At 30.8% G+C, this 27,107-nt stretch overlaps 1 protein-coding gene across 4 annotated transcripts in view; it reads right to left on the bottom strand.

Moving 5' to 3' along the window:
• Nucleotides 1-27,107, bottom strand: part of Hmt-1 (ABC transporter ATP-binding protein/permease Hmt-1) — an 89,809-nt gene that overhangs the window by 2,662 nt on the left and 60,040 nt on the right. For all 4 annotated transcript variants that reach the window (XM_075365320.1, XM_075365311.1, XM_075365305.1 and 1 more), the window contains 4 exons: nt 24,544-24,722; nt 16,020-16,134; nt 11,177-11,317; nt 7,347-7,468 (listed from right to left, as the gene is read on the bottom strand). In XM_075365320.1, coding sequence (XP_075221435.1) covers nt 7,347-7,468; nt 11,177-11,317; nt 16,020-16,134; nt 24,544-24,722 — 557 coding nt within the window. The remainder of the gene's footprint in view (nt 1-7,346; nt 7,469-11,176; nt 11,318-16,019; nt 16,135-24,543; nt 24,723-27,107) is intronic.

Genomic DNA, 27,107 nt, shown 5'->3' with positions numbered 1-27,107 from the left:
TAATGATGTTTTTTACATAATTTTATCCTACCATTTCGTCATTAGACCAGTAAGTGCATAATTTAGGTACTTTTACAATACCCATGAATAAAATAAGGCCAAAAAATGTTTTGATCTCAGCTTTATCTGTTTCTTTCCACTGATGCAGATGAGAATGCATTTGCAACATTGCAGTTTTGAGTGTTTGTTGGGCAAACAAACTGGTGTGAAAAGCTATACTGTCGAAAAGTTCGTCAGAAATAAGAAGTGAATAAAAATCTGGAGGGGCTGAATTATTCTTAGTATATCTTAAATTGAAAGGTTTTTCATACCTGGTATATGGAATACCCAGTATACGGAATCACACTTTGCTGATGATAACCCTTAGGTTCAAACCATTTTGATGATGAAGGATTTGTACCTGAAGTGCTAGTTTGATGTAAAATTTCATTGTCACTTTTACTATCAGATAAAATGCGTCGACGTTTTATATTTCTAACTGTTGGCACCACCAATGAATCATCACTATCATAAGATAAACTCTGTTTATTACCACACTGTAACTCTGCTTGATCTAATACTTCTAGTAATGATTGTGTAAAATCGTCATCAAACTCCATTTTGTAAAAAATTTATCCTGTAGGCCTAAAGCAAATTCTAGAAATTAACGAACTCAGAACATGAAAAACTCGAATGCAGCATACAACACACAATGACTGCTAGTACCGGAATGGCCACTTGGTTCCTGTAAGTCGTATGTCCATTGGAGTGCGTTACGTGACCGACAACATGACCGCCATGGTGCACTGTTATTAAATCAACCACTTCACGTCAAGCCGGTCATTGGTGACCGGCATGAATAAAAAACTCAAACAAAAATAAATAAAAACAAATTTTGAGATCCAAAACCATTAAAATAGATCTTAATTTGACCAAAAAGATAAAAAAATTAAAAAACTTCTGTAGAATTTTTGGAAATTGGATGGCAGTTAATGTGTTAAGTTATTTTTTTTTTTCAATGTAGAAAATTTAATTCTGAAAAGATTTGTGTAAATTACTTAAGAAAAAAAATTTAACAAGTGCATCAGTGCATGGACAACTACAGAAGCAAAGCTTCTTCTGCAATATACATAAATGATAAAATTTTTTATTAATAAGAATTATGAACTAAAAATGAAATACTCATATTATAAAAAATACTTATTTACATAAAACAGAAAAATTTAAACATAACATTGGAGTTCTATCGCATTCTATCATAGTAATTATTAGTTTGTGGTAACTGAAGCAGGATACAAACATTTGAGACTCTATTTTGTTTAAGTATCTTGAAATAAGTATCTTAAAACAAAGATGGTTGTGCTATGTTTTGTTGTAGCTTGCACCGGTTGACTATTTGTCAATGTTTCAAAACGAAACTGTTTAAATGCTTATAATTTTTCATCAGCAAAACTAACACTAAATCACTAGACAAATAAGTGGTAATTCATGATATCTTTGCCCCATTCATTGAGCAATTTGTTCATTATACTCTGCTAGTACTTCTTAAAGAAAATTATTATTTCATCAATTTTTTATTTGGTGAAATGTACATAACTGCTGTAACCAATTCAATGCTGTTTTCCAACTTGCATGTAGCTGAACAACACAATCCAATATTTGAAGTTTGTAAACTTATTTCACTTGTATTTGTCAAATATCAAATCTTGAGGTTATCAATTTTATAATGTCATTTTTGTTTTGATATATTGCAACTCCTGCTGCATGATTTTCTTCTCTTTTAAATTTAACAATTCAATTGAAATCTGTCTGGTATCTATATATAGCACATGGTAGGCATAGTGGGAAATCAGCTGGCATATGTCACTTTTTCATGACGCTTGTTTTTTTTTCACTTCCTGAAAAAAAAACAAGTGTTTGTTTGATTCCTCATCCCGAAGCCTGTGTTAAGAAGCTTCGCTTCAAAAATTGAATACAGGATATTAAAATTTAACTTTATTAAAAAACAAAACAGACTGAATTGTAGAAAAAAATTTTAACAGCATGAAATAACTAATTTTGTCCATGTCCAAGGGTATACGGACATGATATTAATTTACAGTTAAGTAAACAAGAATGGTCTGGCCGCAGTTTAAGAATATATTGATAATTAACCACATTGAAGAACACCTCGCACCATCGCAAAACTTTTGAATCTGTGGAGAGATGACTAAGAGTAACCAGCACTTTTACACCAAAACAAGTAGATACTGGTTGTCAATGAAGCGCAAGAAACCATAACAATAAACAAGCAATAATAATTAATAATTATCGCCAACTATGAGTACTAGATGAGCATCATAGCATTTAAATATTATCATAAGTCTGTAATAAATGGAAGATATTCTGCCGATGGTTAAATAGAAAATGGGTACAAAGTTTCTTTCGTTGTATTCTGGTAACTGATGAATCATACTTCACAAGAAATGGAATAGTAAATTTTTGTAACACCCAAATCTGAGCAGATAAAAATCTACATGAGACTGCAAAAAGACATTTCAAGCATACATTTTCAATTAATGTATTGATTTGGTGTTTATAATTTGGTCCACTTTTCTTGCCAAGGAGGCTTACAAAAAACCTTTTGTAAACAAACCTGCCCACCCTCTTGGAAGTTATTTCTTATGAAAACAGGTTAGAGATGTGGTTCATGCACGACGGGACACCTCCTCATTTTTCTTAAAATATAAAGGATCTTTTAAATAATATATACAGTAGACAATGAATTGGTCGAAATGAACCAGTTAAACGGCCATCACAATCTCCCAATCTCATGCCATCAGATTTTTTCTACGGATTGGATAAAGTTAATTGTTTATTCAAATCCAGTCAACACAAAAGAGGAACTAGTGAATTGCATAATAGAAATTTCAAAAACTAAGAAAAATTAAGAATACTCCTAATGTTATGAAACACACTAGAAAATAATGGATTTGTTGAGCGAAATCAGTATTCAACAAAACAGGGTTCACTTCAAGTAACTTTGAAGGTATTTAATAATGCCTTCACTAATTTTTAATGTAATTTTTCTGTTGTTTTTAAAGCTAATTATATTTTATGTTAAAGCTGTTTCCAACAAGGACAAAATTTGATGCTGTTAAAATTTTTTTTCACAATTCAGTCTGTTTTGTTTCAATATCCTGTATTTAATTTTTTCTTAAGTAATTCGCACAAATCTTTTTAGAATTAAATTTTCTACATTTCTAATTGAAAAAAAAAAAACACAACATAATTAACCATTTAACAAAGTTTTCTTATGTTATACCCAATAACGTGTTATTTTTAGCCCTAATTTTTGGGTCAAATATCTTTAAAACTAATGGAGATACACTTCTGGGACCCATTTTTAAAATATCTTCTGGTCAAAAACCATATGAAATTACTAAATTCGCCCTGTAATTTACCTTCCCTAGCTAGTTCGTTAGCTGTAACTTGCCAACGAAGCAAGCCTATGTTTACATGAACTTTTTCTTATTTTTAGATATAGAATTAGCTCCCGCGAGATTGTCCTTAAATCACTCTGTATAATATAATTTACGAGGTTGGATCAATAAGTACCCATGTTAGAAATGAAAAGTTTTTCAGAAATTTTTTTTATTTTTCAACATAATCTCCTTTTAGGAGGATACACTATTCCCAACGTCCCTGCCATTTTTTTAAACCCTCTAAAAAATATGATTTGTCAAACTTCAAAATAGGCTTCTGTCACAACAATGACCTCTTTGTTTGAGCCAAACTTTTTTCCCTGCAAGCCACGTTTTCATGTTGGGGAACAGAAAGAAATCACAATGAGCCAGGTCAGGTGAGTACAGTGGATGCAGCAGCAATTCGTAATGCAATTCAAGCAATTTGGCTGTGACAATTCCGGATGAGGGAAATGGTGCATTGTTGGGATGAAACAGCACTTTTTTCCTTGCCAAGTGGCCTTGTGTCTGTTTCAATTTCTCGTTGAATCGGTCCAATAATTCACTGTAGTACTGCCCTGTGAGTGCACTGCTTTTCTCCAAAAAGTCTATGAGAATACCCTTCGCATCTCAAAAAATCGAAGCCATGATTTTTATGGCTGAAGGGACCATCTTGGGCTTTGTTGGGGCAGATTTGCCTGGAAAAACCCATTATTTTGAATGTGATTTGGTTTCTGGTGTATAGTAATGGATCCAGGTTTCATCGAAGGTGACAACTCAACATAAAAACTCCTGGGGATTTTAATTAAAAGGTCCAAACACTGCTTCGAAGTTGACAGCCATAACCACCTGTTGTCTGAAGTGAGCAATCGCAGCACTCACCAGGCCAACAGATTTCTCATTCTTAACTTATGTAAAAATGTTTATTGCCATTTCGTATGACACACCTACAGTCTCTGCTACTTTGCGCACTTTCATTTGGTGTTCAGCAAAAATGTCATGGATATTTTCAATGATTTCCTCAGTAACCACATCTGCCGGGCGACCTGGGTGCTCTTCATCAAAAACAGATGTACGGCCACATTTAAATTCGTTAAACCAATACCTCACAGTTTTCATAGACGGTAAAGGGTTCCTGTAGACAGAATCCAACTTTACTTCTATTTCTTTACACGTTTTTCATCCAAAAATAAAAAGGAATTACAGATCGATATGGTTCTTTCTTCATTGAATCGATAAACATTAAATATGTTTATTAAAAATAGCTGTCAAATAAAAACCTATCCTATGAATCAGTTTGAAATTTTGTATGGCATCATTTGATAGACGGTAGTATACTGTATAGTAAAGCAAACTTTTCTGAGCAACACAGCCTGTCTTCAAACATGGGTACTTATTGATCCATGCTCATATATAAATATTATGTATTATAATAATATATGTTTTAATTAGTTATACATCATTAACTACAGAATAGTACATGTAAGAATGGTTAGTTATAATAATACTACCTTGCAATTAAACATTATGTTTGAGAATAAAGGGACTGTGATAAAACATTCTCATTTTTTGAAAAATGTAATGAATAATGTTTTCTGACAATTAATAGGCAAAAAAAATATTAAAAAACTTAGCTGTCTATTATTATGAAATTTAAACAGCAAAAACGTCAATATACTACATACATGAATGTGTTTTACTACTACTCATACAACTACCATCATAAAAGCTCATTTGTGAACTTTTTCAACTAGAATTAAATAGTCAAAGTTATTTATTATATCAAACAAAGATTGACAGAAAGGGCACAGAGTTGCCACCTCACACACTATAATTGTGCAAAATGGATTTGGAGAGGGGAGAATAAGTATGAGATGATTGTGGTGGCAAACCTACAGTCCTGATGACTATTATATAGATAAAACATTCTTAAGCAACCTTAGGTAGATGTTACATGTTTCAAAAACAATGAAGAATGCTTTATGAGCCCTTGCGCAAACTAGAACTAATCTCCTTATTACCATCAGATAGCTGGTGTCTTGCCAAACTAACAATGTTCATAAATGTCAATCATCTATCTAGAACGTAAAAAATATGAGCAGATAAAATTCATATGATGTTAATATCAGTTAGTCTCAAATCAGATAGACTATTAAAAGAACTATGCAGTATGTATTAAGCACAAGAATTTCATCTTTAATTGTCTCATAATCCAATACCTGATCCAAACTCTGATGGGAATGCGTAAACTTTTACATAGGAATCATTGGCTACTGTTTTTAGCAGTAGCGAAATAGTCTTATTTCACACAAAAGTTAGTAAAATGAAAGTGGTTTGCCTGGTATACATGATCAAGAAAACTAGAGAAAATACTAGTGTACTGTAAACTAACATTATAATGTTAAAATTAACAAAAATTCCACATACAGCCAAATCTTTATAAAATTAAGATTGACTTAATTTTAATAACTTATTAAGTTATTAAAGGAATAATAGGTTATTCCTTTAATAACCATATTAAAGGAATAACTAAATTTTTGTTTATAATAAAAGGATGAAGAAAATTCTAGGCCCAGTTACGAAAACAGCAATTATAGACTGAGACATAACAAAAAAATATACTAACACACAGAAAATATAATAACAAAAATGAAAAAAATAAGATTATTTTTCCTTGGACACGTTTTTAGAAGGTGAGTAATCATCTTACAAAACAAATATTTAATTATTTTTATAAAAGGAAAATTGAAATTAACTGGATGCAAAAGATTAAAAGGAAAAAGATAACGTGCTCAAGAATGGCCAAAAGAAAGAACAGGAAGCTAAAAGCTCAGAAAATATAGGGCAGAGAAAACTGCAAAGAAAATTGAAACATGATCTTCAAGAGCAAAAATCGAAAACAAAGACAACAAAAGGATGAAGTCATTTTATTTCTAATTGAAAGATTCTCTAGTCTGGCAACAGTTTAGGGGCTCTCTAAGTACTAAATTATATTTAAAAAAATTCAATATCAATCATAATATTTCACATAAATCCATGCTGAAGTAGGTTTTTTGTTTACCTTTGAAAGTGGAATCACTGCTGTTATAAGTTTTTGTCGTGGGCCTTTCTTTTGCAATCCTGCGATATGACGACTTGTCTTGACATGCTAGTCTATTTGAAACTTTTTTGTGCACAAAATATTTTTCTCACAAACTCTACAATATAAAACATTTCTATGTTTTTTCCATGCATTTTTATGTGTGGTACACATTAAACTTTGCACAAATAAATAAAAAACTAAACTGATGCAAAGAGGGTGTCATCAACAACATGTGTAATTTAGTTGCCTAGTGGGAGGAATGTTGCAGTAGGCGTGTTCGACACAGAATGGTATCATCTGTCTTTGTCTCGCATAAGTCTGTGTCTTACTTGACTTCATAATAATATTATCCTACCAAAACAATAGACACACCACTGCTGAGTGCACTCTAAGAGCCAAGCGGCTAATAGGTTACAACATAAGATTTCATTTATTAACAAGGTACCCTACAAAAAAATATTGTAAATGCAGCAAAAATATGCATAACCACTATATTTTAAGGAAAATATGCAATAACCAGTGAGAATCAGCTTAATATGCAAATATGCAAGAGCATATAATCTAGTCTCTAGTCATCTTTAAATTTTTTTTTTTTTTAAAGTAATGCAAAGAATAGAAATAAGTAAAAAAAGGTTATTATTTTGCGGAAAATTTATGATAAAATGATACAATAAAAAAATAAGAGGAAAATTAAAAACCTACAATTACAAAAAAGAAACAGAACAAATCTTCCAGAACAAAACAATATAAGTAAGTTATTCAAGAATAATAATAAGATAAAATTAAAAAGTATAATAACTACAAATGGCTATCATTGTTAGATATAATTATAAAATTCTTACCTTCCTCTTTCAACAATCTCTCCATCCTTCAAGACTAGAATTTCATCAGCATGAATGATTGTAGATAATCTATGAGCAACAATTATTGTTGTTTTGTTGGCACATACTCTAGCTAGAGAAGCCTAAAAGAAATTAACATAAAATTTATTATCATCAGACCATATTATCTCCGTAACAAATACTGATTAAATTGCCAATGAAATCAACATTTAATGAAAAAATATCTCACAAAAGAGGCAGGTCATTCAGAACTCAATTTGAGGAAAACTAACAAGATCCTTGCACACGACCAGGTCAATGTATTATATGTTATTAGTCTGGGTGATTAGTTGAAAATGACAGGCAGGGCAATTTATTCTCCAATCTACGAAGGTGGATTCAGATCTATTCTCTGGCAGTAAATTCTGTGTAACATTGCAATTATTTTATTTATGTATTACTGTGATTTGAATGATAAAAAAAAACAAATATTGCTACAAAGTTTCTTTAACTTTCTATTTTCTAAAATAAATGATACATTACAACTGCTACAGTCATTAAGCAACAACATGCACAGAAATTACATCCAATGTTTAATTCTGGTGATGCTATTTACTGTTTTACCCAAGACCCAGAAACCAGTTTTATAAGTATTTATAATATAAGAACATAGCTTTATAAAAATAAATTTAAATACATATTAGATTTATCCCACTCTATTTTAGTATTTTTAATTATACTGAAACCTTTCTAAAATGTAAATAATTTAATGATATCCTACAATAAATTTTCATATTATAACATTTTAACACATTAGGATTTGTAATGTTATATAACCCACTAATGTGGCAGTTTAAACAGATCTATACTAGTATATGTGGCTGCAACTGCTGGACAATTCTCTACTTCAATACTATTCATTTCTACTATTTGTTATCAATCCAAAAATTATTAAAAAAAACAACAAAAATACAATAAAAAGGTATGTTTAAAAATTTAAACCTTTTAGTTTACTTATTCAATGATTTAAGTAAGTTAAGGGTTTATTTTTTGAAAAGTTTTATTTATTTTAATTAAAAAATTGAGTATTAAATACTGACCTCAACCTCTTTCATCATTAAAAAACATCAGTATTTAACCTTGGATGAAGTAGTATTTATTTTGTTGGCATGAATTTATACATTATAATTAAAAATCATTTAATCTATAAATTTATTGCCAACTTATTATTACTATTTTTCTAAAATGAATAAGCTCATTTTTAAATTATTAATTACACAAATAAAATATATCTACTGCTATTTTGGTTAAAAACAATACACTTTAACAGAACTACACTACAAGAACATGACTTAATTTGAACAATTTCAAATAAAAAAATCTTATCAAATTTATTTAGTTTTCATTGTTATAACCTAAAATTATTTTTATTTTCATGAATTACATTACTACTTTTCATAATGCTGTTTTGTCAAAAAAAAGTTCTGTTTTTCAATCATAGATATTATATTAGAAAAGAATGTATATTTTAAAAGATTAAATTATGTTATTAAATATTGTCAAAAAGAAAAACGAAAAATAAATATTTCAGCAAAATTAATATTTCACTTGGAAGAGGATAACTTTAAACATTTTAAAACAACTTTTAAAAATGTCAACAATTTTTTTCTTCAAATGCTTGTCAATGTCAAGTTTATTGTCATTTACAAATTGACAGAAACTCAGTCTATGCATTTTCTTTTTATAACAATTTGTGTTTAAACATGTAAAAAAAGCCTTTTAATTTTGTTCCTAAAAAAATAAATTCTCTCGCTTAAAAAACTCTTCCTATTAAAATTGTAAAAATTTGTGGTATTCTCTTCTCATTCAGTAAAATTGCTGTGGAACTTTGTTCAATAAATATAATTCAGTTGCAGAGGTCTATATTAGAAGAATTTAATTAACAGAGCAGTTTCTCAACAAATCCTCTATATACTAATGACTCAATCTTCAGAAGAGAATAAAACAAAAAAAAAATAGAGATACATCACAAAGTTCTCCTGGGACTTTCATAACCAATTTTGCTTGTGAAAATAATGGAAGCAGTTCATATAAACATATGGACTATATATGTATATGTATACTGTATATGATAGAAACATATATACTAAAATGCTTCGTTTGAAATTCACAGCTAGTGAAAAGTTTGCTAGGATTTCAGCTAATTCATGATGAAATGAGGTTGTACTGAAATTTTTAGGACATTAATTAAGAGATACAATTAGTGATTTCTTATGGGTTTTGACTGAAAAATTGAATAAAAAATTGAATAAAAGCAGCAGCTTTTGAGAAATCTGGGGTGAAAACCAATAAATTGGGGTAAAAAAAACCTGTTTTTGATGTTTGATGTACAGTAACTTTATTAAATGGGTAATAAACACATAAAAATTTTAAACAAAACATGTATGAATTTAATTCTGAACAAAATGATATAAGTTAAATAAGACAAGGAAAAATTAGAATTTTATTTAGACAGCACACTAGACCAAAGTGCATTATATGTACCAGTTTATAATAAATGTTCAAAAATGAGTCCACCATTTTCAAAACACTTCTTGGCACGCTTCTGCACTGCTTTTGTTGCTCTTTTTAGTTCTTCAGGACTGTCCTTAAGCTGTAGCCATAATGTGAACAATTAATCCCTCATGAGAATGTATTTTTGTTGTGTATACAATCATATTTTTTCCAGACACAAAAAGCTAAAGGTGTTAGATCAGGCAATCTTGGTGGCGACGAATGTGGACCTCCACGACAGATTTATTTCTCAGGGAAATGACGATTTAAGAGAGTAACAATTTCAGATTTTTGCGATTTTTTACTCCAATTTACTGCTTTTCACCCCAGACTTCCAAAAAATTACTGCAGATACTGTTTCAGGACCTATTTTATTCAATTTTTACAGGTCAAAACCCATAAGAAATCACTAATTCTACCCCTTAATTAACATCCTAAAAATTTCAGTACAACCTCATTTCACCGGAATAGAAATCCAATCGAAATCTTTCACTGGCTGTAACTTGCAATGAAGCATTTTTGGACATATGTTTATATGAACTTTTTCCGTTATTTTCATAAGTACAATAGGTTATGAAAGTCCTGGGAGAACTTCATAATACACTCTGTGTATAAGATAACAAAATTAGAATTAACCAATGAATAAATCTTATTGCCTGGAATACCTGGGTCTATGTAGAATTGGTTAGTGTCTGTGATATCACATCAACCAGTTACCAATAAGCATCTATCTCATGATTTGTTACCATCTTTTTCTATTTATTGTGGACATACATTTTAACATAAAACAAATAGTAAGCGACAGGACAAATATGATCGCTGAAATATGTACCAGTTGAACTGTAGATCAATAAGTTAATGGAATGAAACAAAGATGAATCCTTTCTTAAATTGCAGTAATTTATAAATGAAATTTGTTTTATTATTCGCAGGTAATTCTTCTGGTGATTATTTCACTCTTTCTGCTTTGGTTTGCTTAATAAAAAAATCATAATGTAACATGCAGGAATCATTGTATACAAGTTAAAATTCATAGCACAATGATTTTTCTGACCATGATTTATAATTTCATATAAATAAACACAGGAATAGTACAATAAAGGTGACAAAGTCAAAAAAGCATGGTGAACTTTAATCTGCAAGTGATGTTTTTCTTTATTTACCACATAATATGATTATTTGCATTGGTGGTAAAATTACAATCAGCACAAATTTAAATCTGCTATGCAAAGAAACAAATTTTACATTTTTCTGAAAAAATTATTTGGTAATGTAGTTTGCAATATTATTAAACAAACCTGAATGTTGCGTTCAGTCTGTGTATCAAGAGCACTAGTTGCTTCATCTAGCAAAATTACAGATGGTGATTTTAATATTGTCCTTGCGATTGCAACCCTTTGCTTCTCCCCACCACTTAATTTCAGACCTCTCTCTCCAACCTGAACGAAAAAAGGATCATAAAAAAATAATCAGCACTGGCATAATTTTGATACACACATCTGTTACCAGCTTTACTATTTTTTTTTCAATGTACATTAACAATTAATAATTAACTACAAATAAATTACAAACTACTTAATAACAACTACGAATACTAATACAACTACATAAATATCTACTAAATAACATAAAAATCCATAAACACTGTTTAGACCATTACAAGAAGGTAATAATACTATTTAATGTTAATAACCTAGCAGCAAAATATAATTATTTATGAAAATTAATTTTTTTACTTGCTATATTTTTCCTCCAACCTTGTTACTTTCACAGAATCTGTGCTTTATTAGAATGTTTTATATGGAAAATAGAAAAATAGATTAAAAATGCAAAAAAATGAGATGTACGCTTAACATCTTGGTCAATATATACAAACAAATTCTGTTGCTATTTATAATCTGTCACAAAAATGGAACTAGTGTTTTTTGTTACCATATTTGGATATATATTTTAAATAAAAGTTGAATAATTTATATTAAATGCACTGACTTTCTAAATCAAACCATATTTACATTTTATTTTTGTTGATTTTTATTAGAGGTATTTTCTTCAGAGTAAGGAATTAAAATTTTTGTTACTCATTTTTAACATTTGTGTTTTCTATTCTTGAAAATATAAAATTAATGAACAAGTAAAATTTGGATATAATGGTTAGATTATGGTAATACAATTAATTTAAATTGTTCAACCTAGATTTAAATATGGTACCAAAAACAATAGTTTCATTATGTGCCAATGACTGTAATAAAATCAGAATAGGCTTTATTAGTTATATTAGTGACTGAAATAGTAAACATATTTCTATATTTTTAATACTTTAGTTTAATTTTCATATAAATTATTCTAATGAAGCAGAGATCTCTGCCAAAATACTGAACCGAGTAAAAAATATGAGTTAATCTTTTTGGGACTAACATACTGTAGATCTTAGTACATGCTCAAACTAGGTTATTTTATTAAAGTTACTCATCTTAATATAGTCATTCTCTGTATGATTTATCACTTCACAATCACTAGGAATGAATATTATTTGTATTCATTTAAAATTTTAAACTTTTTTGTAAACAAATTTTAAAAACAATTTTTATTATAAACATAAACAAAATTAAGTCTTAGTTTGAACAAAACCAAGGTCTTATCGATTATTATATTTTGAAAAGGATAAAACAGATTTCAAACATTTTTTTCAATTTATCTAATAATTCTTGAATTCTGAAAAGGCAAAACCTGGGTGGTTGATCTTTATTATTGGCAAAAGAAAGCATACTAAGAATGTTCAAATATCTGTCTCTAGCCATTGTTTACAAAAATACTGGGGAGTGTAATAGCCTGTCAGTTGAGCAGTACTCTTTTACAGAATTTTTCTTATTTCTTGGCATAAGCATGCGTACTCAAAAATGAATACAGTTCATCTATGTTGGTTGATTTCCATCGTTGTAAATTTGAATGAGCAATATCAATTTGTTAGAGGTTTGGGTAAAACACGTGTTTGTTTCATTCACTATACATTCCATAATTTCAGGCGTTATTAGAGCTTTAATGAGAAGAAATAAACCCTGGACATGAATGTGACAAATCAGGCAGGTTTACCAACAAAATTCAACAAAACTTACAGAACCTAGTTTCAGAACACTGGTAACATGATTTTATTTCCACTATTTCTAGCTGTCAGCTGCAACCTATCAATAGTGCAAATAGTTCATTTTAAAGCCAAAAAAGCACAGCACTTGTCGGTGAATGAATTATATTAGTCGCATTAATAGTACTCAAATGATAAGGCTCTAAAATGACTGTAGTCTGTATGGAAAGTTTAATGCAGTAACATAAGTGCAATGCCAGTCCCGAAAAGATTTAAGAGAAATAATTAATTTGTATAAATAATTATACTATTTAATTTATCTTAATCATTTATTTAATTCAAAATAATTAAAAATTACACAATGCTCAACAACATATTTATGCTTGCTTCTTGCATGTAAATCTTTTCTTAGACCATAAAAAATTATTAATAAATTATCATTCAACAATAAAAAATAGTAATTGTTCACAAGAATCTTCAAGTTTTTAAAATATGGGTACAGTTAATCAATTGTTACTACTTAATCAATGCCAACAAGCAGCAAAATAATTCTTAGCTGACACATAGTTTAGATCTTCATCACTAAGTAGAACCACCAATTGAAGCAAAGCCTTTCTGCATTTCTCAACTACACAGTTCAACAATACCTTAATGAGCTCAAAACTCCCATCCTTTTATTAATAAAAAATCACTTTTGTGGCAAATAACTTCTGTTTGATAATGATGTCAAAACAATGTTCAAATGTCTTAAGACTTCTCCTAGAAGCTTTGATTTAAAGTTTCTACTACTGACCTCTTCATTATTTTGTAATCTTTAATATTTATCATCTGTTAAACAAATACTTGCTGTTTTTCTTTCTTTATTTCCACTGTTCCAACAACATTTGTCATGCTCTTTGTAGGATACAGTGCAAGATTTCATGAGGAAACTGATTCTGGAGATAACAATTAGAAAAAATTAAATTTTATTAATGCAAAATAAAAATACAGGCCCCTTAAAGGAAAAACAATACGATCATACACATTACTCTTTGTCCAGAAACGATTCCACTGGTAAATCAATGTCAAGGACAAGATATATTCATATTACTGTTTGAATTCATTTCCAAAAGTACACCAGTACTTCTAAATACAATGACAAAAACCTAGTGTGATTGAAGTATTCATTGTTTACTAAAAATTTTCAAACGACATATCAAACGTTATATTATTGTCTTCTTCCTGAAAATGGAAGCTGATAAGAGAAGCAAAGAAATAAAGGAGCCTTCATTGTGTAATAATTAATGTATACATAACCTTCAATAAGAAAATACCCAAGGATTCATGAACCTTGATCAGTAAACAAATGCTGAGGTATAAGATGAATAAACAATGTGTTATTTTTTTACATAATAATATAAAGTAATTATGTTTTCAAAAAGGCTCTGTAATGGCTTAATATCTTCAACTATCTTATGAAATTCAATTAGGTAAATCTAACAGGGCTATATGGCCCAACTGAAATTAACAGGGCTACGGCAAGAATAAGCATCATTAAGTACTTGTGTTGAAAAAAAAAACAATTTGTTAGAATGGAGAGAATGAACTTTAGAAAAGATGTAATATATTAGGTGGAGTTAAGCAGAGTTGTGCTCCAAAATCTTTAATTTTTGCCATTTAAAGGAAAGCATTGAAGATGTCGATCAAGAAATAATTATTAATTAAAATAAAACATAATGAAATCAACTTCACGTTGTGTTTGTGAATTATGTGATTCATATAAAAATAAAGGATCTCTGTTAAACTAAGTAAATTTAGACATCAAAATGAGCTTGTGAGATGATATGTATTCAGGCTTTGTTGTATGGGGAGGAGTTATGAACACTGGACTGAGACAACCATATGAAAATAAGAAATTTTTGAAACATGAATTTACAGACACTAACTACTTCTAGGGCTGAGTTATCTGTTAATTAAACTATTCATAAGACAGAAGAAACAAGTTGAAATTGTAAAAATGCCAAAAATTTAATATAATATTTTGGGAAATATATTTTAGTATTTAGTATTTTGGGGAATGTAGTGAGGCACTCACAGTCTGAATTATAACATCTGATACTTGAGATTGGTAAAAGTAATTAAAGGATCTGAAAGGTATATAATTACTTAGCCAAAGTATTTAAATCCGTTTTTATGTTACAACTTCTGAACTATTTAAAGCAGCAGCCACTTAAGTAAAAATCTCTATGTGGATTGACAACATCCAAAAATGGAAAGGCAGTCAAGTGCAAGAGGAATTGAAATCCTGAGAGGGAGGTTTCTGATTGAGAGAACATCCTTTTCTGTCAGGCCATCCTGAGAAGGCTTTTCTCTTCAATTTGTTCTATCCTTTTTCCTATTAAACAAAGAATACTCACTTTTTATTTTATAAATTTTAACCACTCTCTCCAAAACAAAAAATTACAATGATGCAGAATTGAATCTTACGATCTTGGTAAAATATTGTATATTCAATATATAATATTGTAATAAATAAACTGTATGCTTCTTACCTAACACTTCTATCCTTAGCATTTTTACATATGGGGATAGTGAGTGCCAGTACACAATATGTCAATAACTACTGACTTCGGTTCTACAAACTATGACACTTCCATAATTAACTGATTATGCTACTCTGCAACACAACTCAACTTTTCTAAAGTTTATCAGCTTAATTATTTAAGATTTCACCTTTTATTTTCAACAGAATTTATGTAAACCATAGTTGTCTTATACATTTGGCAACATTGTAATTATGTTAAGCATACCAACAACCTGGTTTATGGAACATGGAACCAGTGATACAGAAAGTATAGTATAGGAAATCAATTCTAATTCATTCCTCTCATAGCTTATCCTAGTATGTATTTCCAATTAAGTGAATACTTAATTAACATCAGACAATATTTTCTTTTAAAATAAGATTTGCATAAATGTGTTGTAACAAATTTGCAATTTTATTTTTACAAATTAATTTATATATTAATTTTTTAATCTTTTAAAAAATATATATGTGACAAAATATATATATAAAAACTGACCACTGTGTTATATGCTTCTGGGAAAGTGAGTATTCTATCATGTATATCAGCAGATCTAGCAGCTTCTATTACATCCCCATCAGGTGCATTTACTCTTCCATACTGAATATTAAACCTAAGATAAGTAAGCATAACATTACTTCTCTATTACAATATGTAATGTAACTTAGTATATTTAGATGAACAAAATAAGTAAATATTATTATAAAACATTTTGTTTAAAGCATCAGAAAAATATACTTCTCTCATAAAATAAAATAATAAAAAATAGATAAAAAGTAACCAAGAAGATCCAAAATTTATTATGCATCATCACTAATATAAGAAATATATGTCAACAAAACTATTTCAATTAATAACAGATATTATACATACAATAAAATACCTACTCATGGGATTTCTACTATCAGCAATTATGTCAGAAATATATTTTCAAAATTTTGAGATTAAATTAGTACATGACATCACTCGTATGCATTAAGTTTTAATATGGACATGGTACATTAATGATATTCTCATTATTTATAACTGAGCAATAAAAAATGAAGATCTAATAATATTAAATTAGATTCTTATAATGAAAATTTAAAATTCACATTTGAAATAGATAATAAGAGAATGTTATATTATTTATATGTCAATATCAAAATAAACATGGACAACCAAATTGGAACATCAGTAGATAGAAAACTTTGATCTAATAATGTAACAATTCATAAAATTCAAATCACCCTTGGTTTCATAAAATTAACACATTTACAAATAAGATTAGACCAATCAAATAAACACATAATAACAAAGAAAAGTTAAATAATTAAATAAATATCATAAATATACAGTAGTTGAAAATGATTATCATTGAAATATGAATATCTATATTACTGAAAACATTACAAAATCTTACAATAAAGAAGTATTTAAACCAGCATAAAAACATAATAACCACATAATAAAATATTTAAAAACAAAACTGATAATAATAAAATAAACAACTGTGTGGAATTTATAAAATTGAATGTAATGATTGTGATGGTATTTATATAGGAAAACAAATAGATCTTTTAAAACTACATTTCTTGATCATTATAGAAATTACAAAAATAATAAATTATGTTATCTAATATATGGCAGGTCATCCAATAAACAATATACATTCTATGCTCAATGTTTTGATAAGGATGTGAGACCCAATTTTTTTCATAAAAGATTAATTTATTCTCTAACCTAAGGCAGATCTATGGTAAATCTGGTCAGCTAGAAATCAGAGATTTGATAGAAGGGTTTAGAGTTACGGAAAAAGCAGCACATGAGTTGTCACTTAAATTAGAGAAGACAAACTACTTGGCACAGGAGGGATAGAAAGGAAAAAAAATGAATTTGAGATTCATTCTTTAACTGATGAGAAGCATTATTTTAAAAATGATAAAATTTTAATAATATTTTCTGTATTTTTATAAATTAGTTATAATAAAAATCTCACCAAGATATGACTTGTAATAATCAAGTTGACAATTATTTTAACAGTCGATAGACTTCCACAAAAAATATCACTTGGTGGATGAATTATGGGGTGATTGATTTTTAATTATTACATTAAAATACTGTTAAACAATTAATACATCGATGATGATTTTAATTATGTAGATAATTTCATTTTCTTTGTGGTGGTGGCATAGGAAGATGTGTAAAGCAATTTTTTGTTTGTGAAACAAATTAAATATGAATTACTTAGCTAAATAAGAGAAAACTTTAAGATATATATTTCTGGCAGCAGCATGCCAAGAATGCATAAGTCACATATGAAAAATGGAGTTGATTGACAAAACACTACAAGCATCTTTGAAATTTCTATCAGTCTATAGAAATCTGCCATAAAAGCATACATCTTCTGCATTTACCACATTTTGGTGGTTTGAAGTCTTAAGAAATCTGTGTTACGATCATAAAGCAGGGTAGTCTGGGTACTACAGTCATGCAGTAAATAAGATTATGATTAACACAGCAGTCGGCATTTATTGAGGATATCACTGAGTAACAGTAGATGGACTGGCGAACACATTATATTTATTCCACAATAGTACATACATCCACATCAGGCCAATCCTGAGCCATTTGAATCAATGAATGAATTTGATTTGAATCAAATTGAATTACTTTGAAAAAGAACATTCAAATTAGACTTTACCTAATATATTTAGTGAGTAATAGTTATTCTTGCTTTTTTCTATACTAGCCTTTATACAAGGTATATTCATAAAAAGTAAGGGCCATTTGGTCATTAAAAAAAAAACTCGTGAGAAAAGGATTTTTACTTACAGTTTTAATTTACTACATATCTACTTCACTTTTCCACATATTCGCCATTCAGTTCTAAGCACTTTTTGTAACGCTGCAGCAATTTCTTCAACCCCTCTGCACAGAAGTTTGCCACCTGGGAATTGAACCAGTTGACAACGGCAGTCTTGAGTTCTTCAACCGTTATCCACCAAGCCACTTTTTGAAATGCAAGAAGGGGAAGTAAATTAGGTGCAAGGTTGGGACTATATGGAGAGTGGTCAAAAGTTCCCAACGAAAATGTTGAATTTTCTTCTTGGTTAAAGCAGTGGTGCGAGGACACGCATTGTCGTGAAGGAGGATTATGCCGGATGACAGTTTCCTGCGTCACTGATTTTGGATTGCATGTCTCAATTTGATGAACATTTCGCAATACATATCAGCTGTAATTGTTGATCCACGTTCCATGAAATCAACCAAAATGACATCCTTTTCGTCCCAAAAAACGGTGGCCAACATTTTTCAACTCAAGTACGGAGATTAAACTTTTTTAGTTCTGGGAAACTTGAATGGTGCCACTGCATTGACTGATGTTTAGATTCTGTGTTGGTGTAGGGTATCCATGTCTTGTTGCCTGTAATAATGTGGGAAAACAAATCATCTCAATCTTGTTGATAGCAGTCCAAGAATGCTCATCCACTGCACATTTTTTTGTGTTGGTTGGTGAGCATTTTTGATACCCAACTTGCACACAATTTGTGATATCTGAGCTTTTCTATAACAATCATGTAGATAGAGGTGCATCCAAAATGCGGAAATTCATAAGCCAGAGCATTAATTGTCAATCATCGATCACACAAGGTTTTCACTTGTTCAACATTTTGTTGGTCTGATTACTGGGCCTGCCACTCTGCTCTTCATCATACACATTTATGCGGCCATTTTTGAATTCTCTACACCATTGTCTAATCTTTCCTTTACTCATTACTATAGGTCTATACACTAGGCACAACTCCCAAAGAATTTCAGCAGCTGATGATCCTTTTGTACCCAAAAATTGAATCACAGCACGCACTTCATAACTGGTGGGAGAAAAAATTGTCATGGACATTGCGATCTGCATTCACCAGCACGCAAACAACTACAGAATCAAAACAACGACTGCAGGAGCTTCGTAAATAGTGGATAGATGGCCCTGCATGATGCATGAAACTGTGTTAAGATCCGCTAATATCTAAATATAAGCTGACGGCCCTTATTTTATGAAAATATGACTCAAAAATCTTTACTTATTCATACATATTGATTTTGTCACCTTCAAAGTATTCCCCTCAGATATAATACATTTGTGCCAGCACTTTATCCAATCTTTGAAGCACCTCTGGGATGAAATTTTCAGAATGGTGTTTAACTCTTTCAGTGTCTGTCTTTACTCTTCAATGATGGCAAAACATTGTCCTTTCATGATTGTTTACAGCTTGGGGAGTAGGAAGAATTCACAGGAGGCCATGATGTCTGACAAATACAGAGGACGAGGCATCATAATGGTGTAGTTTTTGTCAAAATTTATGAACAAGCAATGAAGTGTGAATAGGTGCATTATTGTGGTGGAATTGCCATGAATTATTTCACTACAAATTCAGGTATCTTCTTTGGATTGCTTCATGCACATAGCGTAGAACTCCAAGTAGAACTTCTTTTGACCATATGACTTGGCGACAAGAACTCATGACACACTAAGCCATTGAAATCGAAGAACACTGTGATTAGAATCTTTACAATCTATCAAACTTGACAAGTTTTTCTCGGTCTTGGCTCTTTCAGGAAGCTTTCACTGGGATAATTGGGCCTTAGTTACAACGTCACATTCATACACCCATGTTCCAGTTATGGTTTGTCATTCAACAACTAAGCAATGTTCATTTGGCACTGCTTTTGATCAAAATTCAACAACCTTTTTAAATAGATTTTGCTGCCACATATGCCCAAAACATCCAAAAAAATTGCTTTGTATGATCCAAATAATGAAAAAGGTAAGGTTGCCAACATCATCAGCAACCTCTCTGATAGTGATTCGATGACTGTCCATAATCATTTTCTTCATTTTTTTGACGCCATTGGTTGTTGTGCTGGGACATCCAGAGCGCTAGACATCTTCAACGTCTTCATGGCCCTCTTGGAAGCATTTGTATCACTTGCAAATGCTTCCTTTATTAATAGAAGAATCACCAGACGCAATACTTTACATTTCCAATACGGTGCTGCACTTTATTTCATTCTTAAAGAATAATTAAATGTAAAATTTTTGTTCCATTTTATCCACTTTTTTTTCCTGGGCGCACAACAAAGTATTGTCGTCAGCATCCAGATACGTTATTTATATAATAAACATATAAATATTAAAAGAAAGGATTAAAAATTAATAACAAAACTAAACAACAATAATACAAAACACAGCATAGTTGGAAAAAGCCCATAACGTACTGTTTAAAGTGAAATAAAACCACAGTGAACACAACATTAAAAAAGTAACTTAAAAGAACAAAATTAACATCCACATACACCAAATGGCATAAACAGATAATAAAGACTGTATGAATAATCAAATTTTTGAATCAAGATGCATGGTCTTTACAAATTGCAAGACATTCAATAACATCATTGCATTGCTCCCCAACATATTTTGCATGTCAGCCCCTAGTTTAAACTTGCGATGCAATGCCGCATAACAGCATAATTCACACAGATGTGGAGCACAATTAGTTGGTACTCGCAGAACACAAATGATGCATCTGTTTGAGTTATCAGATATCCATGAGAGAGGCTAGTATGCCCTATTCGCGAATGGCATGTCCTCTTGACAGTTATTCCTACAAGAGGAGTTCAACAATGACAATATTTTTAACTGGATGAAGTTTACAACCCTCTTCAGAAAAACAGGCAAGATCATTTAAAAAAAGCAATTAGTGAAAGGAGGATGGAATCATGTCTCTTTTGTTGCACTATCAGTGCACTCATTGCCTGAAATTCCAATATGGCCATAGATCAGCAGAAGCGCACAGTTGTATTATGTTGAGTCATTTAAGAAATAACACACTGAATCTCACAGACAATAGGGTATCGGGAGTACATGTCACCAATTACCTCTAGGGCACTCAAGGAATCTGAACAGAAAAGTACTTGTTGGAATGTTAGGATAAGTATATTTATGGCCTTGTAAAATAACATATAGCACTGCAAGGAGAAAACACTGGTGATGCTGGGAAGGCCAAACATGTATGTTCAATTGGTAACTACAAAAGCACAACCAACAGAATTATTGTGTCTCGAGCCATTTGTATGAATTATAGCATCTGGACTCACATTTTCAATATTAGAAAGTTTTTCTTGTAAGGTAACCGGATTCATTTCCTTTTTTTTTGATATCGAATGAAACTAAGATAATAATTCATGAGGGAAGGCTGCCAAGGTGGGTAATAATGTTGGGTAACAGGAGGTACTGGAGTAATAATACATTTAGAGATAAGAAAAGCCAATGAGCTGTGATGGCTAGAGGAGCAGTAGATTTTGGCCGTTTCTCATATAAACATGCTGGTTTGGAGAATACCAACCACATCAAAGGTTGGATGATTTGGTTGTGCTTTAATGCGGGCTCCATAGGAGTATATCATTTGATTTTGTTTATTCCGTAGAGATAGCTCACCACTGTCTACTAATAGACAGTGGTGAAAAAAAAAAAAAAAAAAAAAAAAAAAAAAAAATTATCATGGGTCTTGAGTGAAACACGCCATGAATGATGACTGCATCGAGCATCTTTTGATGTGGTAGCCCATGCGGACGAATAAGCCGTGCATCGAAAATCTAAGCAGGAACAGATCAGAGCTTGATAGAAGCACAACATGCATAGTTGATCAGCACCCCAATGAGTATTAGATAGAACTCTCGGGATGTCTAGCATTTTTAAACATTTTACCTTCAGCTCCTCTAAATGTGTTACCCACGTTAGTTGTAGGTCAAACCACATTTCTAACCCACGTGCATGCTTCAACTAGTTCACTACAAAGAAACAGTTGAAGGTCAACATGTTCCCTCAAGTGTGAAGAGCAAATAAAATTTTGTTTTCTCCAGAGAAAATTTGAATCCAGCTGTTTTACACCATGATTCTAAACAGGTTATTGTGATTTGAAGCAGCCTCAAACCAGTAGCTTAAATTCTAGATGATAAGTAAACTGAAAAATCATCAACAAATAACGAACACATAACTGGTTTTTGCATGCAGATTGTTATAGTATTAATTGCTACTGCAAACAAAGTAAAAATCAGGACACTTCTCTGTAGTATGCCATTTTCTAGTGTAGAATTTTTGGATAGCGTAGTTTCAACTCGAACTCAAAAGGACCAACTACTAAGAAAACCCCTGATAAGTGGAAGATTTCCTTGTACACCCCATTCATGCAGTTTATTTAGGATTCCTCTCCTCCAAGCTGTGTCATACGCCTTTTGCAAATCAAAAAATACTGCTATGAGGCATTAGTGAAGTAAGAAGGCGTTTTGGATGACAAATTTAAAAGCAATTACTACATGATCAACAGATGATCTATCTTGGCAGAAAGTGCATTGTTCAAGGGCAATTAGGGAATTTCTCTCAAGGTACCACACTAGATGATGGTTTACCATTTATTCCACAAACTTTCACATAGTACTGTTCAAGAGATAGGATGATAACTTGAGGGGCATGACTTATCTTTACCTGGTTTCAGTAAGGGAATTATTAATGCTTCTGACCAAGAATTTGGAAAAACCTGGTCAGAAAATATTCTATTATAAACACTAAAGATGTCATAATGCAGTTTGTGGAAGGTATAATAACATACAGAACCTGATATCATTTCTGGGGGAACTGTTGTGGGAATTATTCAAGACATACTTTAGCTCATCAAAAGAAAATGGAATGTTTAATTCATTTCATGAGTCTCCAACAACAAACAGGACACTTTGTACCTGCAACTTATACCTCTTAAACTCAGGATAGTAGGATGATGCAAGGGAAACTGACCTAAAAGAGTAACCAAATATGTTTCACCACATCAACTGATGCAATGACAAGGATGCTGTTGCTTTCAAGTCCAATCGGTGGTGGTGACAGTCCTGATCTAGACATAGCCTGTACTTTTATCCAAATAACCAATGATAGGAGTTGTCTGAGAAATGTTATCGACATAATTCAGGCATGAATTCTGCTTAGCACACTGTAACACATGATGACACACAATCCTTGCATTGCAAGGAAGGCCAGAGGAATTGCATTGCCAGAGGAAGAACATGATGATGAGCCCCAAGAATAGCGATGGGCGTTTAAATCACTGATGATTAGGCAAGGTTAAGGAATCTGTGAAAAAAAAATGGAAAGATCTTCCTCATTAATATCGGAATTCAGGAGAAGATATAAGTTGCAGATATCCATTTTAAATGATGTCAATATCTTGACAGAGACTGCAATGAAGTTTGTATCCAGCATAATTCGTATGGCCAATATGGCTTTCTGTAGGGAAACAGCCATACTTCTTGTACTCTATCCTCAGCCGGATGGTCAAATCTCTCGCAGCTGGATCCACAAAAAGACACTTCATCCTGGGAATGCAGTCGGTTTTTCTTTTTAGCGCTTAATACTTAAAGGAAGTGCACTGTTTCTTTGAGTACTTCATGAGGTAAAAATTGCCGACCATACCAAAGTACGTGTAACCTTTTCAACAGCCAACAATAAACTAAGCAACCAATATAAATATATGTTAAGGACAAGTGTACTAACACAACAAAATAGTGACAATTGGATTTATACATCCTAGGAAATTTAAAAAATATGCATTTTTTTAATCAATCCTTGTATATAGAATTAGGTTTAAGTGAGAAATTAATTGAGGTTAAGAATAATAAATGCTGAGTTGATGCAAACATTTAGAAAGCCTGAAAATAGACAACAAAGTGATAAATAATATACAGAAAAGTGTGGGTAGAAGAAAAAAACAGTACAGGGTAGTTAGGTTGATTTAATGAGAATATGTGTAAGAGGATAGAGGAGGGTTGCTGAAGCTGATATTATTTGGGGGAATTAGTGCAAAAGGTCAGAGCCCTACAAAGAATGTATAACTTTCAGTCCACTGTGAAAGAAACTCTTTAAGTAAAGAATTAGTTTAATATTCTTTCTACTTTTATTCTTATCACTATAATTTAATCAGAAAAGATAACTTACTTAATGCTATTGTTAAACAATACTGTATCTTGAGGAACAACACCGATAGCTCTTCTAAGAGATGACTGACGAACAGTTTTAACATTTTGTCCATCAATTAAGATAGCACCTTGGTCTACATCATAGAAACGGAATAAAAGTCTTATGATTGTACTTTTACCACTACCTGACGGTCCAACCTAATGAAAACAGAACGAGTTTAAGTCTGAAAGTGAAAAATTTGAATCAATAATGAAAATGCAATTCAAGATAACCACTTCAAAAATGTATTATACTAAGAAGTATTCACATAAAATCTAAGAAGTACTCACATTAAATCTGCCCAGCTGGTTTATCTTTTTTTAGGCTGAAGAAGTAATTCTATAATTTCTTTCATGTCTTACAGGCCGAGCATAAATGTATTAAAAGTTACAGAAAAAAGCTATTTCTAATCATTCATTCTTGATGAAACTTTAAACAGCTGAGTAAGAAAACTATGAAAAAACTTATTATTTTTCATTGGTTTTCCAACATGTTCTTTGAAAAAATAACTACTACTACTGAAAAAAAAATAATACAACAAAAAAATTATTGATATTTATGGTTTGCATTTATAAATGTAACTGTATTTATAAATGCTGTAATCACATGATGTGGGGATTGGATATGAAAAGATGAATTCCAAATCACTCCCAAAAATAGTAAAGTTATTCACAACAGTAACTTGTACACTATATATGGAATTACTATGGAAAAAGAAGGGTAGTTTCCAATTACTTTTTTTGTTGAGCCAAATACACTCTTGCACATCATATCCCAAGGCCACTGAATTTGAGGTGATATTACTCTAAATGACATGATCATCTGTTCATTACAGGGGACAGTAATATGCAACAAAAATTATTATTTTCAGAGACAATAAACTCCAACTGGTATCTGTTATACTTTCATGCTTTACATGAAAGAAGCTTGGGAGAGAGAGTCTAAAGCAACAAATTGGTATATATGTCTTTCTGAAGTGAAACAGAGCATTTATACAAACTTCCTCAATTCAGTAGGGGAATGGTTCAAATTAAAAAAATAATAATATAAAAAAGAAAATAAATAATTTGATAAAAAATATGAAAATCAAACTTTCATTTAACTGAAATTTCCCACCACTTGTTTACAAATTACTGCCTCAAATTTCAAATTCTTAAAGTAATTAAGTTCAATTACAATAAATTCCAACTACAGTTTTTGTAAAGCTTTATTTTTTCAATAATTTCCCTACATTAAAGAAATCTAATGCAACATACAATTTTTCTTTTGTAAGAAAAAACCCATCCACTAAATTTTCATACAGAACATCAAAGTAAGAATAAAAAATTCTATTCTACTTAATTCTGTTTGCCTTGGACAGATTTATTTGATAGCTCTTTAAAATAAATATTTTAAAAACTTTTTACAACTACGTTTTTACTTGTGTTAACTTTGATATATGCATGTTATTTAAACAAGATTGTTTACTCTTAATACTAAACTAAAATCTGCTGAATGTTAGTCTAATTGAACAGTTCTGCTGCTAATAGGGGAAATGGATTTAATTTTCCAAAAGATCAATGTCAATTTTCTCTCTATTAAGCTGCTACCACTCATCCAGCAATCGGCCTAAAATAATCAGTTCCTTTTTATTTTAACAGCCATGCTTAAAATGTGTTAATGCACAAGGCCCAATAAAGAAAAGATATAAGTAATTTAAGTAATATTATACAATAAATGGGCTTATTGAATTCAATAAACTTATTGAGCTTTTATGGCTTACAAACACAAAGTTCTCCCATACACTGTCAATCTTCATTTGTTTTAAACAAAATTATTACTTTTTTATTTCAAGATATAAGATTCCCATAATCTCTACAACAGTTTGGACTGCCAAGATAAGCATCAATGCTTACCTTGCATATGTTTACTTAAAACACAGCTCCAATATTGCACAATAATTAAAATGTTTTCTAATAACACAGATCAACAATGATTCTGTTAAATGAGAGTGAACAACCGATTCTTATAGTATTTTTCATGCCAATTTCAAATATGAAATCAGAATTCTTTTATCAGGCTTAGTTTTTTTGTAACTACCATTATTATTTTCAGGTAGTATCATCCTCTATTTTTTTTTTTTTTGTCTTCAGTCATTTGACTGGTTTGATGCAGCTCTCCAAGATTCCCTATCTAGTGCTAGTCGTTTCATTTCAGTATACCCTCTTCATCCTACATCCCCAACAATTTGTTTTACATACTGCAAATGTGGCCTGCCTACACAATTTTTCCCTTCTACCTGTCCTTCCAATATTAAAGCGACTATTACAGGATGCCTTAGTATGTGGCCTATATGTCTGTCTCTTCTTTTAACTATATTTTTCCAAATGCTTCTTTCTTCATCTATTTGCCGCAATACCTCTTCATTTGTCACTTTATCCACCCATCTGATTTTTAACATTCTCCTATAGCACCACATTTCAAAAGCTTCTAATCTTTTCTTCTCAGATACTCCGATTGTCCAAGTTTCACTTCCATATAAAGCGACACTCCAAACATACACT

The sequence above is a fragment of the Lycorma delicatula genome, chromosome 1 (genome assembly GCF_047948215.1).
Source record: "Lycorma delicatula isolate Av1 chromosome 1, ASM4794821v1, whole genome shotgun sequence".
NCBI classification, from domain to species: Eukaryota; Metazoa; Arthropoda; class Insecta; order Hemiptera; family Fulgoridae; genus Lycorma; species Lycorma delicatula.
The sequence above is the reverse complement of the archived record's forward strand: the minus strand, read 5'-3'. Positions and strand labels throughout refer to the sequence as shown.